Raw genomic sequence first — 15,571 nt, forward strand, 5'->3', positions numbered from 1 at the left:
CTTCTGACATTTGTTGTTTAGGAGCGGCTTGCCAAGAGAAATATGACATTTGAAGCCCATGTCCAGGATCTGTCTGTGTGTGGTGGCTCTTGATGCACTGACTCCAGCCTCAGTCCACTCCTTGTGAAAGTCCCCAACACTTTTGAATGGCCTTTTCCTGACAATCCTCTCCAGGCTGCGGTCATCCCTGCTGCTTGTGCACCTTTTTCTTCCACACTTTTCCCTTCCACATAACTTTCTATTAATGTGCTTTGATACAGCACTTTGGGAACATCCAACTTCTTTTGCAATTACCTTTTGAGGCTTTCCCTCCTTATGGAGGGTGTCAGTGATGGTTTTCTGTACAACTGTCAGGTCAGCAGTCTTTCCCATGATTGTGATTCCTACTGAACCAGACTGAGAGACCATTTAAAGGCTCAGGAACCCTTTGCAGGTGTTATGGCTTAATTAGCTGATTAGAGTGGGACACTTTGAGCCTAGAATATTGCACCTTTTCACAATAATCTAATTTTCTGAGATTGTGGATTTGGGGTTTTTATGAGCTGTAAGCAATAATCATCACAATTATGACAAATCACGGCTTGAACTATCTTGCTTTGCATGTAATGAGTCTATCTCATATATTAGTTTCACCTTTTAAGTTGCATTACTGAAATAAATGAACTTTTGCACGATATTCTAATTTTTCAAGTTTCACCTGTAGTTCTACAATGAGCAAAGCTCATGCTTCCTGCTGATTGGAGAACTCTAATTCTGACTTGGTAGATTGGACTCGGTATGGGAGCTTGCTAGTCCTCTGCAGAAAGAACACCCCTGCACCAGCCACACAGACCAATATTCATATATGCAGCATGCCGGCTGAGGCCAGGCCTATTTACTCATGCTGCAGCTGATTTTTCTTTCAACTCTTTTTTTATTAAGGTTTTTCAAGTCACTAACAGGAACATAAAATAGTCGGCTGTAACAATAGCCTTAGGAACATCACACATTGTCCAAATTATACAGAGTACATTCAGCAGTTACAGAACAGTATCTGATATATAAACCAGATCATAGCAGTACACACTTCATTATTCAAGCGGGCACATGTGATACATATGGGATAAAATTTTATCCATTGCAAATACAGTCGAAAAAAAAAATACAATAATAAAAAATAAAGAAAAACAATAAAAGCAGGAGAAAGGAATTAAGAGAAGGAAAGATAAAGAGGTTCAACATATCCAACAGAATTCAACAAGATTTTAAAATCTTTGTCCTACGGACCCTTACTCTCATAAATCAGAGATTTTGAATAAATTGTTCCAACGTTGCCATTTAACTTCAAATACCCATATAGTGTGATTTGAAAATGTGTAGGCACTCTCATACAGATAGTGGGAATGTAGTCTATTAATCACCTCCCAAATAGGAAGGGATGTGGAAGATTTCCACGCTTTAGCAATAGTTAGCCGAGCATCTATTAGAATATGAGCAATAATTGTCCGAAATTGGACAGAAAATAAATTCAATGTAATATTTAGTAATGCTAGATGAGGATTAGGATTTGTCTGTACTCCTGACACCCGAGAGATCAAATCAAAAACATTACTCCAAAATTCCCGTATATTTGCACATTCCCACAAAACGTGCAGTAAGCTTCCAACCTCACCACAAGCCCTCCAACAGTCGAGTGATGCTTTGGGGTATATTTTTGCGATTTTATATGGGGTGAGATAGCTGCGGTATAGAATCTTAAGAGAGCTATCCCAGTGGTGAGTACACTTTGAAAGACTATTACAAGACCAAGCTGCTTGCCACTCTTCCAGAGTAAAAGATCTCCCCAGCTTCCTTTCCAATTTCTCAACGCATGCTATCACGGAAGTGTCAGAATCATACTGCAAAAATCTATAGAACCATGAAATGCCCTTTTTTAGTCCAGCAAGGTTTGATGATGAATGCCAAATCTTAGCATCAACCTCTACATCCGAGTTAGAATTGGTGCCCCTGTAGGCCGTAATCTGAAGAAATGGGTATATATTGCCCCGCACTTGAGCAGCATGGAAGCCGGTAAACTTGACATAGCCCACATCTCTCAGGGATTTTACAGTAAGATTGGGAATAAGGTGTTCATAAGTTGTTAACGGTATGTCTAGCTTCACCTTTGGGGTAGAAGGGGAAAATTTAGATAAACCCATCACCCATGCCCCCAATGATGCAGAGACAGTAGGGAGATAAGCATGAATTAATTTTAGGGAAATAATTTTTGCAAGTAATAGAGCTTGAAGATCTCCAGTCGGAACTGAACTTTTCTTTACCCATAGCTTATCCAATAGGGTCAACCAGTACTGGAGTTGATCTAGTAGTGCAGCATGATAGTAGGTAGATGCAACAGGGAAACCTACCCCCCTCCCAGATTTATGCTTAATGAGAGCCGAGAACGGGACTCTAGGTTTCCTCCCCCCCAAACAAACTTTCTCAATGCAATATCTAGTTTACTAAAGTAAGATTGAGGGATGAGTATCGAGATAGAGAAAAAATAATTGTGGAAAGGGGACACCCGTCTGGCTTCATTTGTGATAGAAAAGGGATCTGACAAGGCATTGGTTGTAAAAATTTGTGCGGAGGGTACTGTATTTAATGCAGAAATGGCCAATTTGGTATAGCAACTGATACCAAAATTGCAAAGTGTGGAGTTGAGATACTTCCAATAAACTCTATCAAATGCCTTTTCAGTATCCAATGCCAGGAAAACAGTATGCAATTTATGCAGTTCAGTAATCCGCAAAAGGTTTAGTACTCTGTGCGTGCCATCCGCTGCCTGCCTACTTTTAACGAACCCTACTTGATCTGATTGGATAAGAGGAGTTACGGTTAACAATCTGGTAGCTAGAATTTTAGCATAAATCTTGAGATCCGTATTGAGCAAGGATATCGGACGGAAATTTTGGGGGCAGTCTGGGGATAGGCAAGGTAACAATAATTGCTTTAAGCATCTCCGAGGGAAAAGTAGTATTTTGTACAGCCTGCAAGAACACTTTCTTGATATGGCGTAACAATATATCTTGAAATTCTTTATAGTATTCTGCAGCAAACCCATCTGCCCCAGGCAACTTCCCCTTCAGCAGTGCTTTAATGCTTTTACAATCACAGTATCTGATATGGGTTGATTTATAAAATCCAGCTTAGCCTGTGCCAATTGGGGTAAGAAATATTTTGCAAAAAAATTATTGATAAGGTCAGGGTAGGTTGAGGTGTATATGAATAATCTTTCAGATTATATAATTGAGTATAGTAACTCCGAAATGCTGCTGCGATTCTATTGGGATGGAAACAGGGGCGGACTGACAACTCATGGGGCCCCCGGGCAATAGGGGATCATGGGGCCCCTGTGTCCTTGCCCAAACTCAAAAATGCTATGAAAAAGGTACCAGGGGCATCTCATGGGGCCCCATACTGACCCCGGGCCCTCGGGTAGTGCTCGAGTTTCCAAATGGTCAGTCCACCCCTGGATGGAAGACTTTTTCCTGAGACTGAGGGTCTATCAACGAGGGGATTTTAGTCTTATGCAGGCCATAGATGGGTCAAAAATCGGCCGATTTTTTTGGCCGAAAAAAAATCGGCCGATTTTCACACTGTTAGTGGGTTAATTGGTCGGTCGTTTTTCGGGGTTTTGGCACATTTTTTTAATCGGTCAAGTTGGAAAATTCGCGGGCGATTTTGATGATCGGCCAATTTTCCCGGCAATGATGGGCAAATCGGCCGATCGTTTTACCGATAAAAAATCTGCGCATGAGCCGTGACCTGCAACAAGAAGAAGAAGAAAAATAAGAAGAAGAAGAAAAAGAAGAAGAAAATGAAAAAGAAGACGAATAAGAAAAATGAGAAGAAAAAGAAGAATTCCAGTCCGCTATTATATTTTATATGAAAAGTCTTGCGGTTGCAACAATGTATCTATTTGTATCCAAATAAAACCATCTGTATCTGAAATGGATACAATGTTACAACTGCAAGACTTGTTTATGTAAAATATAATAGCGGAGCTCTCTGCAAGGGACAGAAGTAATTATGAGGTTAAATGCCGGCCGTAGATGGGACGAAAATAGGACGATTTTTTTACCGTTGGTTATAACGTCGAACAACCGATTTTTCATTTTTTTAATTTAAAAATGGCCAGTTTTCGACCTGTCTATGACCTGCATTAGCCTGTTTGACATTTATGTAGGAAGCCAACATTTTTCCGGCTTTATTACCCTGGGTATAATAGTTAGTTTTGGCCCTTCTGAGGAATTTTTCATGTTAGAGTAATATAATTTTTTTAAGGACTAATCTATTAGTCTGTAATTCCTGTAACACTGTAGGGGAGAGACTTTGTTTATGTTGAGATTCCAAACTGGCGATCTTCGATAGGAGTTCTGACATAACTTTTTGTCTACGGTGTTTCTCCCTATCTGTAGTAACACACCCCGGCAGAAGGCCTTATGCGCACACCAATTATTAAAAACATTCGCGTCTGAAGAGGCATTGATATCAAAATACTCCTGGAAAGACTTAGAGATGTATGCATGAGTATTGGGGTTAGTAAACATAGAGGTGTCATTATGCCATAGGAAAATAGTAACTTGTTGCAAAAGGTGTATTTCGGTTAAAAAATAATCAATCCTAGAGTAAGACCCATGCGGAGCTGAGTAATACGTGAAATCTTTCTCAGAGTCATGGAGACATCTCCAAGGATCATAAAGACCTAATTCCTGTATAGTTGACGCCATAGAATACCTGATACCACTGGACTGGCCCGAGACATCCAGCAATCTGTGGATAACTGCATTAAAATCACCACAGTAAAGTAAAAAAAAACCCTTCTGGATTTTCATGACTTTCTTCTTCAGGGAGTGGAAAAAGGAAATTTGGTTGACATTAGGGGCATATAAATTCACTATTGTGTAAAGAACATTATTCAATGTAAACACCATTATTATGTATTGTCCCTTCCGATCACACTCCAGCGATTGGAGGGAAAATGTAACAGAGCTTTTAATGGCTATGAGAACCCCACATTTTTTCACAGGGCATTAGCCGTGAACACCTGTGGGTACAGGTGGTGGGAGCATCGCGGAGGTTTGTTAGTGGAAAAATGCGTCTCTTGCATACAAACAATATCCCCATGCAGTTTCTGTGCCTCCTTCCATATCATACTACATTTGTAAGGGCTATTGAGACCATGCGCATTCATAGATATAATATTCAGCACCATACTAAAGTATATAACATAGATAATGCATGCTTGCCATCTAGTGGTCTAAGAGAAAACAGCAGCGGTCCTTTATAGCTAACCTGCTTGAAGTCACTCACTGCATTCAGCGCTCTTTGAGTTGGATACATAGACAGACCTGAAATCAAAATAATTGCAGTGCCCCGTAGAACTTCCTGGGGTAAAGCAGTTGCAGATACTCTGTTGGAAAAACTTAGCAAGAGAAACAGAAGAAACAAAACATAAACAGTATAAACAAGGAAATAATTGCAAGTGAACCAAATCACTTCACCGTATTGGGGGAAATATCCGGGAGCCACGAGCAATAATGCTTGGCAATTTAACGCGGTACTGGGTCAGAGAGACGCCCTCTCAAGGCACGATGAAAGCATGAGAATACACATAGCTAAGCAGCTGCTTTGTCCCATTTCGAGGTGACTTTCTTAGAGGAAGATTTAGTGGTCGTTGACTCCTCTCCTGCAGGTACAATCCCCCACTTCTTCGCCAGTCAGAAACCTTCCTCCACCGAGCTGACAGTCAGTAAACAATTGTCCCGTGTTATTAGCAGTTTCGTGGGAAAACCCCATTGATCATTTATATTATTATTGCGGAGTAACTTTGTAAAGGAAATTAGCTTTTTACGAGCAATGATGGTATCTACAATTCCATTATATGGCGTCGGTAGTGGATTGTGTGTTCTAGCGAAGATCATCAATTCCTCCTTTATATGGTAGAAGTGGATTCTAGCAATAATGTCCTTAGGAACATGATCGGGAAGAAAGGAAGGCTTTGGCAGCCTATGCGCTCTATCCACTGTCACATCACCCTCTGACACGTGGTAACAAGGCACGGATCATTTGTTGGACATATCGTCTAAGATCTGCAGCAGGGACAGTCTCGCTCACCTCCCTAAATTTGATATTGTTCCTATGCGAGCGGTCCTCCAGATCCGCCACTTTTAGTTTCAATGCTTTCAATTCCTCTTCCGCCTCATTATGAACATCCACTAACTCGTTGTGGGCAGACGAAAACTCACCCATTTTAGTTTCCACATGACTGACGTGTTCCCCCAGACTCTCAATCTCTGCGTTTACTTGAGACACAAAACTCAGCATATCTTTATGTAATGAGCTTTTAAGGGTAACAAGCATATCTTTCAATACTGACGCAGTCAAAGGCAGAGTGTCAGCAGGGTAATCTTCCAGATGTTCAATAAACTCCTTTGCAGTAGTATGAGAAGTAGAATGTATAGGCTGCTCACCTGGAGGCTGGAGGTCAAAAAAACAGTGCTGATTCACTTTAAGAGGGCTGCTGGAAGATGTAGTCCGCTCTGCATGTGCAGAGCTGATCTGCTGGGAGCTGGAGTGAGGGCTCTCCTCTGCTGCCTGCTGCTGCACGGAGGGAGAGACACTGGGGCCAGCGCCATCTTGATGGGAGGGGCCACCCGCCGGAGTGAACAACTCTGTTACTTTGCGGGGCCCCTCTTTGGTTTTCCGCTTCCCCATCACACAGGTCGTGTCCCGTGACTATGGGACAGCAGCCAGGAGGGAGAGAGATGCTCTCCTCTGTCCCATGTTGGTGTTGTGCGGCTCGGCTCCCGACTCAAGCGGCCATCCCGATCCGCAGCCGGCCACACACCCCCCCCCCCCGCTGCAGCTGATTTTTAAAAGAAAACATACTATAATACTTTGAACACCTAGAATGTATTTTGCTGATTAACCTAAATATGTAAGGGGAAATCTCCCCCATTATGATACAAACAGAAAGAACCTGATATTATAGTTCACCCCACCCTATTCAAAACTATAATTTAAAAAAATCAGTCTGGTCTTTGTTCCCCCACTCTAGGTCAGGGGTTGTTTCCTCTATTTCTGCTACCCTTTTCTAGATATTTACCTAGCTTTTATTTACCTACCTCTTTTATCCCCCCCCCCCAACACATACATTAAATTCTTGTACCCTTCATTCTCACATCCCCTTACACCCCCTCTCCCCCATTTTGTTTTTTTTTCTTTCGCCCCCTTCCGTGATCTATTGCCACTATTTGGCCATGTAGTCAGTTTCCAGTGCACTTTTCCTACAAAGCAAACTACACTTATGGGTATATGTGACAGGAGCTTCGCATTTATATTGTCTGTTAGGTTCCATATTATTATACCATGTTTTTCATATACATTATGTTTTGCATCTTACAAACCTGTGCCACTGTATAAACAAACTTTATACCAGCTTCTTTTGTACACCTTATATGAGGAAGCCCCGAGCCTCCATACAACACAGTCTCTTTGATATTCAACAGAATTCTTTGGAAATAAAAAAATTGGTCTGTACTACCATACATAAAATGGTAGTTATTATGGGTATAAATCCTTTTCTTTCTTGGCTATTAAGGAATACAAGAATGTTATGCTGCTGTATATAGAAAGATTGGACATAAACAGAAAAAATATGTAGACCAGCCCTAGAATAACTCCTACTCTACCTAGCATACCTCAGCTTTTTCTTGTTTCCTAGAAGAATCAATTTCTTTTCTTCAGCTTTGCTGAGAAAAGTAACCAATTTTTGGTAGCCTTTCTTCTTTAGGGTACTTTCACATTGCTCCATTAAAAAATTGTGTAAAATGCATATGCATTTTTGATGCGTTTTTATGCATTTTCCATTCATTTCAATGGGTAACTGCATTTTATGGTGCGGTTTTGAAAACTACACCAAAGGTGTAGCATGCAGGACTTTTCAAAACACATTGCACCCGCAGCTCAGTGGTGTTGAGAGTCCCATAGGATTTCAGCAAAAATCATCAGTGTGAAAGGGCCCCTACTTTCCTCAGTGTGACTTTTCCTGGATTCTTCTCTCAATAACTTCAGTCAAGATTCCTTTCTTCAGTGCTGCTTAAGTTGGTCTCTGCATAGCAGCTATAGGGATTGGCCTATAAAGACAAGCCTTTCCTAAGCCAGACTTGGGAGTGCCAGACCCCTTTGGCTAGCCATGACGTGTTCTTCAGGCACTGGGCTTTGCATTGTGGCATCTTCTAGATGAGAGGTATCAAACTCAATTTCATAGTGGGCTGCAATAGAATTATGGTAAATATATATATATGTATATAAACCTGCGCTAATAAAAACCACAATAGATAATCAATAATCAAAAATGAGGTGAAAAACATATAGCAGCTCAACAAAAAAAGCCTGATACTAGGCAATCAACAATAAATACATAAAAGTGCAGCGCTTAAAAAGTTATAAATAATCATAAGAAAACAGTGAAAAATGTGTCATAAAAATAGTCCATCCAAAAAGAAAAGAAAAGTCCCAGAGGCTGTGATGAAACAAAATAAATCCAAGGACAGCTGTCATGTCACCAACCACTACTACAGAAGGGTTACCAGAAAGGCATGACACCCCCCGTTAAGAGTGGTCAGTTGCGCTTTGTTAAACAATCCAGAAAGCCAGTCATTCAAATCCTCCTCCAGATCACCAAAACAGCAAAACCATAATCACAACATTTATTTAAAGTATGGTTGCACTCACATTATCACTCCTGTGCTACCACACAGAATAATGCACCTCCCTCCTCTTTGTGTTCCTTTCACCCCTTGCCTCGGTGCATGTGTCAATTTGGTATCTGGAGCTGGGCCACCACCCTTTCTCCAGGGAAATCTTCTACTCTTAGGACATGTGAAGTCCCTCACTTCTGGAGGGATCCCCTAACCATCTGGGTCAACCAGGACCAGCTCTTTTTGTTCACTATCTGTATAGAGACATGGATCCTCAAATTTTCCCATGTTCACTTGCTACTGCTCTGAGCATTGGCTCCTCTGTTCAGCCTAGTGGCTTTTTCTGGAATCCACATTGTGAAGAGAGTCAACTTCATAGATCCTTGTAGCCAGCTTTTTACCCAAGGGCCAAACACCTGCAAGATCTGGCGGAATCAGGTTTCACCCAGTCAACAGCCTGTATACTCTTAGGTCCCTCATCACCAAACAGGGAATTTTCTCCTTTTCCTTCCTTGCAGGAGCATCAGACACTGGGGACCCTCCTCCCAGGTTTGTTTCCCCTATCCTAATTTCTCCCAGCCTTCTTCACCCCCCTTCTTTGTCACTGCAGGTTTGGGTTCTGAGCAGTCTTCTAGGCCCATCTCTATGGACCAAGTAGTCCCTCATGCATTCCTTCAGACTATTCAAGTGGTTGGGATATTCTCTTTTCCCTGTATCCAGGGGTCTTTGCTCAGTGGGATAGTATCTTCTCTCTGTATCTGCTCATTGGAAAACCTCCACTACTGGGACTACTGTTTTGGCTTTTGGAACAAGTACTTCCCTCCACATCAGGGGGTACCTGAGGAACCAGATTTCCTGTTTCAGACTCCACTAGGCACCATCTGGGTGCTGCCATGTCTCCTCTGAGAAGGAGGGGGGATCCTTTCTGTGGCAAGGAAGGTAATCATGTCCATGAACTGGACAAAGGCAAGAGTTCCAACCCTGCTTACACTGTCTCCATTATTGACAATGCCTTAGAAACTGGTTCTCCTCAACTAAGAAAAGAGTCTCACGAACTTAGGTATGCCTCAGATTCTGCAGGCAGAAATCATTCCTGGAGAGCCCTGTGCGTTGATGGAATGTCAGCAGGCAGAACACACTAGCTTCCTGCTGCAGGAATCTTCTTTCAGGAACAGAGTATGTCTTGACTTTGTGGGACCTGTCCACTCAGTGTTAGGTCCCCCTGCCTTATACAGTCTCTTGAGAAGGGTTGTTCTGATGCCTCCCTATTTTCTGGCCTTATTCAGGCAAGCGCTCATAGTGGTTTTACCCAGATTCCTGATCCTTGCTTCATGGTACCTGGTGCTACACTGAATCAGGGGGATTAAGAGCTTTTGTAGACCTAGAGTTTGAGGTTAGGCTTAAGCAGGGTGCTTCTTTAGCAGAATTATTATGCAAATTTCCTGGGGCACCTGTGCAGGGAGGGTGCATAGTTTAATTCTCAGTTTTTCTCTGATAATTCTTTAAGCCAGTTTTGAGTAAAAGTTTCATCTTCATCCCTGCCTACACTTGCAGGGGGATCCCTTGGACTTCATAGCATCCAACCTCTAAATTCCCTGGAAGTCTCAAAGCACTTTACACCCCTTGAGAGCTGTCATGCATTTGCTGATACAGCATTCCCTGGTAAGTCTCTATTTATGCAATTGATTGTCTAGTCAGGCAACCTCCCTTGGCATAGAATTCTCAGCCCTTAATCCTACTTGGTTCATCAGTACAAGATCTTAGACCTTTCCTTAAAGACTGGTTTATCCTATGGCCCTGTCCTAGGTCTCGTCTATGGACTCTCCTAACGGTGGTTCCTTTTGTTTTGTTAACCCCATAATGTTGTGGTTCTTGTGGCAGTTAATTCAGTTTCACCTATTGTTTTGGTGTTGTATTGGTGAATTTTCAGTTGATCAGCTTCTTGTTGCTCACTGCTCCTTCAGTGCAAAGTCACTCCCATTGTTGGTGACCTTTCTTTAGATCTTGAGCATCTCATTTATTTACCATGCCGTCCCTCTGGTTGTGCTCAATTTCTCCTATCCTTATGACACAATTAAAGTCTCACATCTTTTTTTATTTTTGTATAGTGTTATACCTCTGCATATTTTAATTTGTGACTGATTATTTTGCCGGACATGCGTCTCTCTCATTGAAAAGACTGCTTGCTGCTCTTATACTCCAATGCTCCATGCTAACATCCTTCAGCACAAATGCTCTAACATGGATTTACAGACTTGTATTGCAGAAGAATAAGGCCTGGTACACATGCCTAACAAGGTACAGTAATTGAACTTTATAAAGATGGAAAAAGGTTATTAATATTATTATACAGGATTTATATAGCGCTTTACAATATAAAGGGAGCCAATACAGCAACAATACAGTTCAATACAAGAGGGATAGGAGGGCCCTGTGCGAGCTCTAAAGGTACAGGGAATCTTGCGAAAATTGATGGCAAGATGAATGCAGCATGTTATCAGAGAATACTGGCAGAAAATGTGCATTCTTCTGCATGAAACCTGGGCATTAGACTCTCTTGGACTTTCCAGCATGACAATGACTCTAAGCACAAGGCCATGTTGACCCTGCAGTGGTTACAGCAGAAAAAAAGGTGAAAGTTCTAGTGTGGCCATCACAGTCTCTTGACCTTAATATCATCGAGCCAATCTGGAGAGATCTCAGACGTGTGGTTCATGTAAGATGGCCAAAGACTTTGCCAAGAGAAATGGGCAGCTATACCACCTGCAAGAATTTGAGGCCTCATAGACAACTATTACAAAAGACTGCATGCTGTGATTGAGTTGGCAATACACAGTATTAAGAATTAAAGGTATGCAGACTTTTGAACAGGGGTCATTTCATTTGTTTACTTGTTGCCATGTTTAGTTTTATGGTTGTGCTATTCTGTTATGATGCTGAATTTGAATCCAATAATAAAAGAAATATGTTTTGCCTGCTCACTCATGTTTTCTTTAACCACTTGCCTACTGGGCACTTATACCCCCTTCCTGCCCAGGACGATTTTCAGCTTTCAGTGCTGTTGCACTTTGAATGACAATTGCACGATCATGCAACACTGTACCCTTATGAAATTTTTATAATTTGTTTCACACAAATAGAGCTTTATTTTGGTGGTATTTGTTGGTACAGTAAAATCAACCTGTATATGCAGTAAAGCATGCCTGTTATTCTCATTGTGGAACCTAAATGGTTAATCCTCTGCATTGTGTAAAAAGGCTGTTTGATCCTTTCTTCTCTATTCCTCCCTTTTTTCAAGTGACCACCACTTATCTCCAGACTGAACCAGACATGCACATGCTCAGTTTGGTGTGTATTGCTAGAGAAGTTTTTGTTTTCTTGGGAGAGTGCATGTGATCAGCACAGCGCCAATCAGTACTGTCCAGACCGAGGTCAGGGGATTTCCATCCTCTTAGAGCAGAAAGAAAACTCCTCCTACAAGCTTTAACCAGTGCTCTGCTGGACACTGATAAAAGTTACAAAACTGTTCTAACTGCTGATGAGAAAAGGTATTTAGCAGTTTATATTTACTAAAATAATTGCACTTCCATGTTGTGTGTAGTGTGGGAGACCAGATATAGTGGATGCAGGGTCCTGGGTTTAGTAACACTTTAATCACCGCTGGGTGTTTTATTTTTTGCTAAACAAACTAAAAATTTTGAAGAAAAAAACGTTTTTCTTAGTTTCTCTTATAAAATTTTGAAACAGAAAATTTTTCTTCACTGATGTGAGTTGATAAGGTTGCACTGATAGGTGGCACTGATAGGCAGCACTGGTGGGCATTGATGAGGCTGCACTGATATGCAACACTGATAGGTGGCAATGATGGGTACTAATAGGTGGCACTGACTGGTCGCACCGATGGGCACAGATTGGAAGCACTGAAAGGCACAGATTGCCAGCACTGCTGGGCACTTTTGGGGCTGCACTGATAATCAGGGCACCGATTATCAGTGTAGATATCTCCATGCAGACTTGCCGATTATCAGCAATACTACAGCGTGAGGAAAATACTGACAATAAACGGCAAGTGTATTTATATGGTGATCAGCTGTGATTGGACACAGCTGATTATTTGGTAAAAGGTCACTGTGATTGGCCCTTTAACCATGTCATGTGATCAGCGGTGTCCAAAGAATACCGAGAGCACCGGTTGTGTGTCGCTGGGGGGCACGTTCTGGGAGGACGTCATATGACGCCCTCCCATCTTTGGACGACTGCGCTGTAGCCGTCATTCAACTATAGCGCGGTCAGCAAGAGGCTAAATGGTTAGCACTTCCGCCTGGCAGTACTAGGGTCTTTGGTTCGAAATCCAACCACGGCACCACCTGTCTGGATTTGACATGTTCTCCCTGTGCCTGTGTGGGTTTCCTCCAGGTACTCTGGTTTCCTCCCACACTTCAAAGACATGCTGGTAGGTTAATTGGATCCTGTCTAATTTGGCCCTAGTATGTGTATGTATGGATGTGAGCTAGGGACCTTAGATTGTATGGTTGAGGGTTAGGGACTGATGTGAATGTACAATATATATATATATATATATATATATATATGTATGTATGTAAAACGCTGCGTAAATTGATAGTACTATGTAAGTACCTGTAATAAATAAAAATACAAAATTGTAAGATGTAACGAGCAGGGCCCTCTGATTCTTCCATCTACGCAAACTGTTGGCGCTATATCAATCCTGTATAATAAGACATAATGTTCCAATTCTCCAAGGGTGTGCAAACTTTTGAGCACAACTGTATATATTAAAAATACTTTTTTGTTTTACAGGTGATTGCATGACCCTTGTTCTAAGTTGCATTGATAGCTGGGGGTGGAGAGATACAGCAGGAGGCAGAGAAACAGCAGTACACTGATCTTCATAGTGAACAACTGTGCAGGATGGTTTGTCAGCATAAGTCTTATGAATTAAGAAGAGGCAGGCTGTTCTTTCAGCACAGCCAGAAAAATGGCCATGCTGGGAAGGATGTGCTACTTTGCCTAGTGTGGTCAATTTGAAATAGGAAAGTGGGAGATTGGCAGGAACACCAGGGATTTCACACAAAGGAAACAGTCCAAAGAGAACAGGATACTTTTTCATATAAGTGTACGGTATAGCAAGCATATATCAGGAATATGAAATGTTGTTGTAACATTCTCTGGGAAAAAATATTGCCCGTATGATGTCTTCCGTTATTAACTTTGGTGACAAATCCCATTCTTACTGCCCAAGCTGATAAAATGGCAGCAAATGCTATACAGGCTCGATATACACGCCATACGATGGAACAGTCAGCTCTTCTACCATAAGCCTGGGTTCACAGTGCGGTATACTGCATGTGATTCCCACAGGAACCGCACTGCATTCCTATGCAAATCACATGCAAATTGTGTGTGGTGCGATTGGAGCCATACATTTTGTATGGCTCTAATCGCACCGCATCCGCACCAAAAACCTGCAGGACCCTTTTTTGGGTCCGCACTAGAATCGGATCGCATGGGTATTTAAACCCATGCTCTCTCCGATTTTGCACATCGCATCACGTTTTGTGGACCGCTTTCGGGGTGTTGTTAACATACACATCAGCAGTGGTTCGCACGAACGGGGTGTGATTCTGATGTGGTGCGGAATTTGCACAGAAAATGCTGCGAATTCCGGACATCAGTGTGAACCAGGGCTAACATGCAGTATACTATACACATTTGGGAAAAAAGGGGCAGACTAAATGAAATCGAGCCACAGGCAATGCTAAACACATCCACAGTTCCAACTAGTTCAACTGGACTGAAAAACAGCTCAACTGGCAGTATTTGAATACTGGAACTTTCTGTTCGTTTTCACTAGAAGTCGTTAAAATAAAGTTTTTGCATTCAAACAGGACGTGTGCAGAGCCTGCAGATTCGCCAACCACTATATCCGTTCTGTTTTCTTGTACAGCTTAGTCGCTTTTAAAAAAACGGCCCACTAACCGACACTTTAAAACTCCCTCAGCAATTGACGTGAGGTGAACTGGCATTTTCAGCGCGGCCTTAGCGGGCTCGTATACGGAAGTGTCGTTGGTGTGACGAATTAGCGGCGGCGGACGAACAGACTAGGGAGGGGTTTGAGGGCGGGGTGTCCGCTCGCTGTTTACGACACTGTAATCTGCTGTGGTTCAGGCAGGATCTGCGAGAAGTGGCAGAGATGGCGAGGTTGGTCGCAGTTTGCAGGGACGGAGAGGAGGAATTTCCCTTCGATACGAGGCAGATTCCCCTGTATATCGACGACACGTTGACGGTGAGTTCTTTCCGGGCGCTCCTGAGGCGTTATATCTGCACACATGAGGGGAAGGCCACACAAGCCACGGCTCTGCGAGCAGAGGACAGGTCGTCAGCCGCGGAGTCGAGGCCTCGCACTGGCCAACGGCCTTGTGTGCGCCTCAAGCGGCCTCGTGAGGGAGCGGGACCGCTGTGTGATAATGAAGCGCCGCTGTGCAGAGGCTGCAGGCTGTGCCATGACTAGGCCTCTCCCTGTCAACTTTCCCCGAGCCTCAGCTGACATACGTATTGTCTGCACCATTCCCTCGGGTGTGAACACTTTCATTACTTACTGCCTCACATTTTTAATATTCCTCCATTTTTTTTTTTCTGGAATTATATGCAGTTTGTAGTTTCTTCCTTTTACACCTAAACCCAGTCACCAGAATCCCATGGAAGCATTAACATGACACTACTAAAGTGATTTTCAATCCTCTCCTCTCTCTTACTTTATTTTTTTTTTGCTCAATATCAGGAATTATTCTATTAATTTTTTTTTAATATATATATATTTTTTTTTA

At 42.3% G+C, this 15,571-nt stretch overlaps 1 protein-coding gene across 1 annotated transcript in view; it reads left to right on the top strand.

The window, feature by feature from the left end:
- The first annotated feature begins 14,864 nt into the window (after positions 1-14,864).
- GGNBP2 (gametogenetin binding protein 2) overlaps positions 14,865-15,571 on the top strand; it is a 35,235-nt gene continuing 34,528 nt past the window's right edge. Inside the window, exon 1 of the mRNA XM_089659203.1 lies at positions 14,865-15,030. Within this exon, the coding sequence (XP_089515329.1) occupies positions 14,938-15,030 (93 nt within the window). The 5' untranslated portion in view covers positions 14,865-14,937. The remainder of the gene's footprint in view (positions 15,031-15,571) is intronic.

The sequence above is a fragment of the Staurois parvus genome, unplaced genomic scaffold (assembly GCF_062004578.1).
Source record: "Staurois parvus isolate SC_StPar_1 unplaced genomic scaffold, SC_StPar_1.0 ptg001134l, whole genome shotgun sequence".
NCBI classification, from domain to species: Eukaryota; Metazoa; Chordata; class Amphibia; order Anura; family Ranidae; genus Staurois; species Staurois parvus.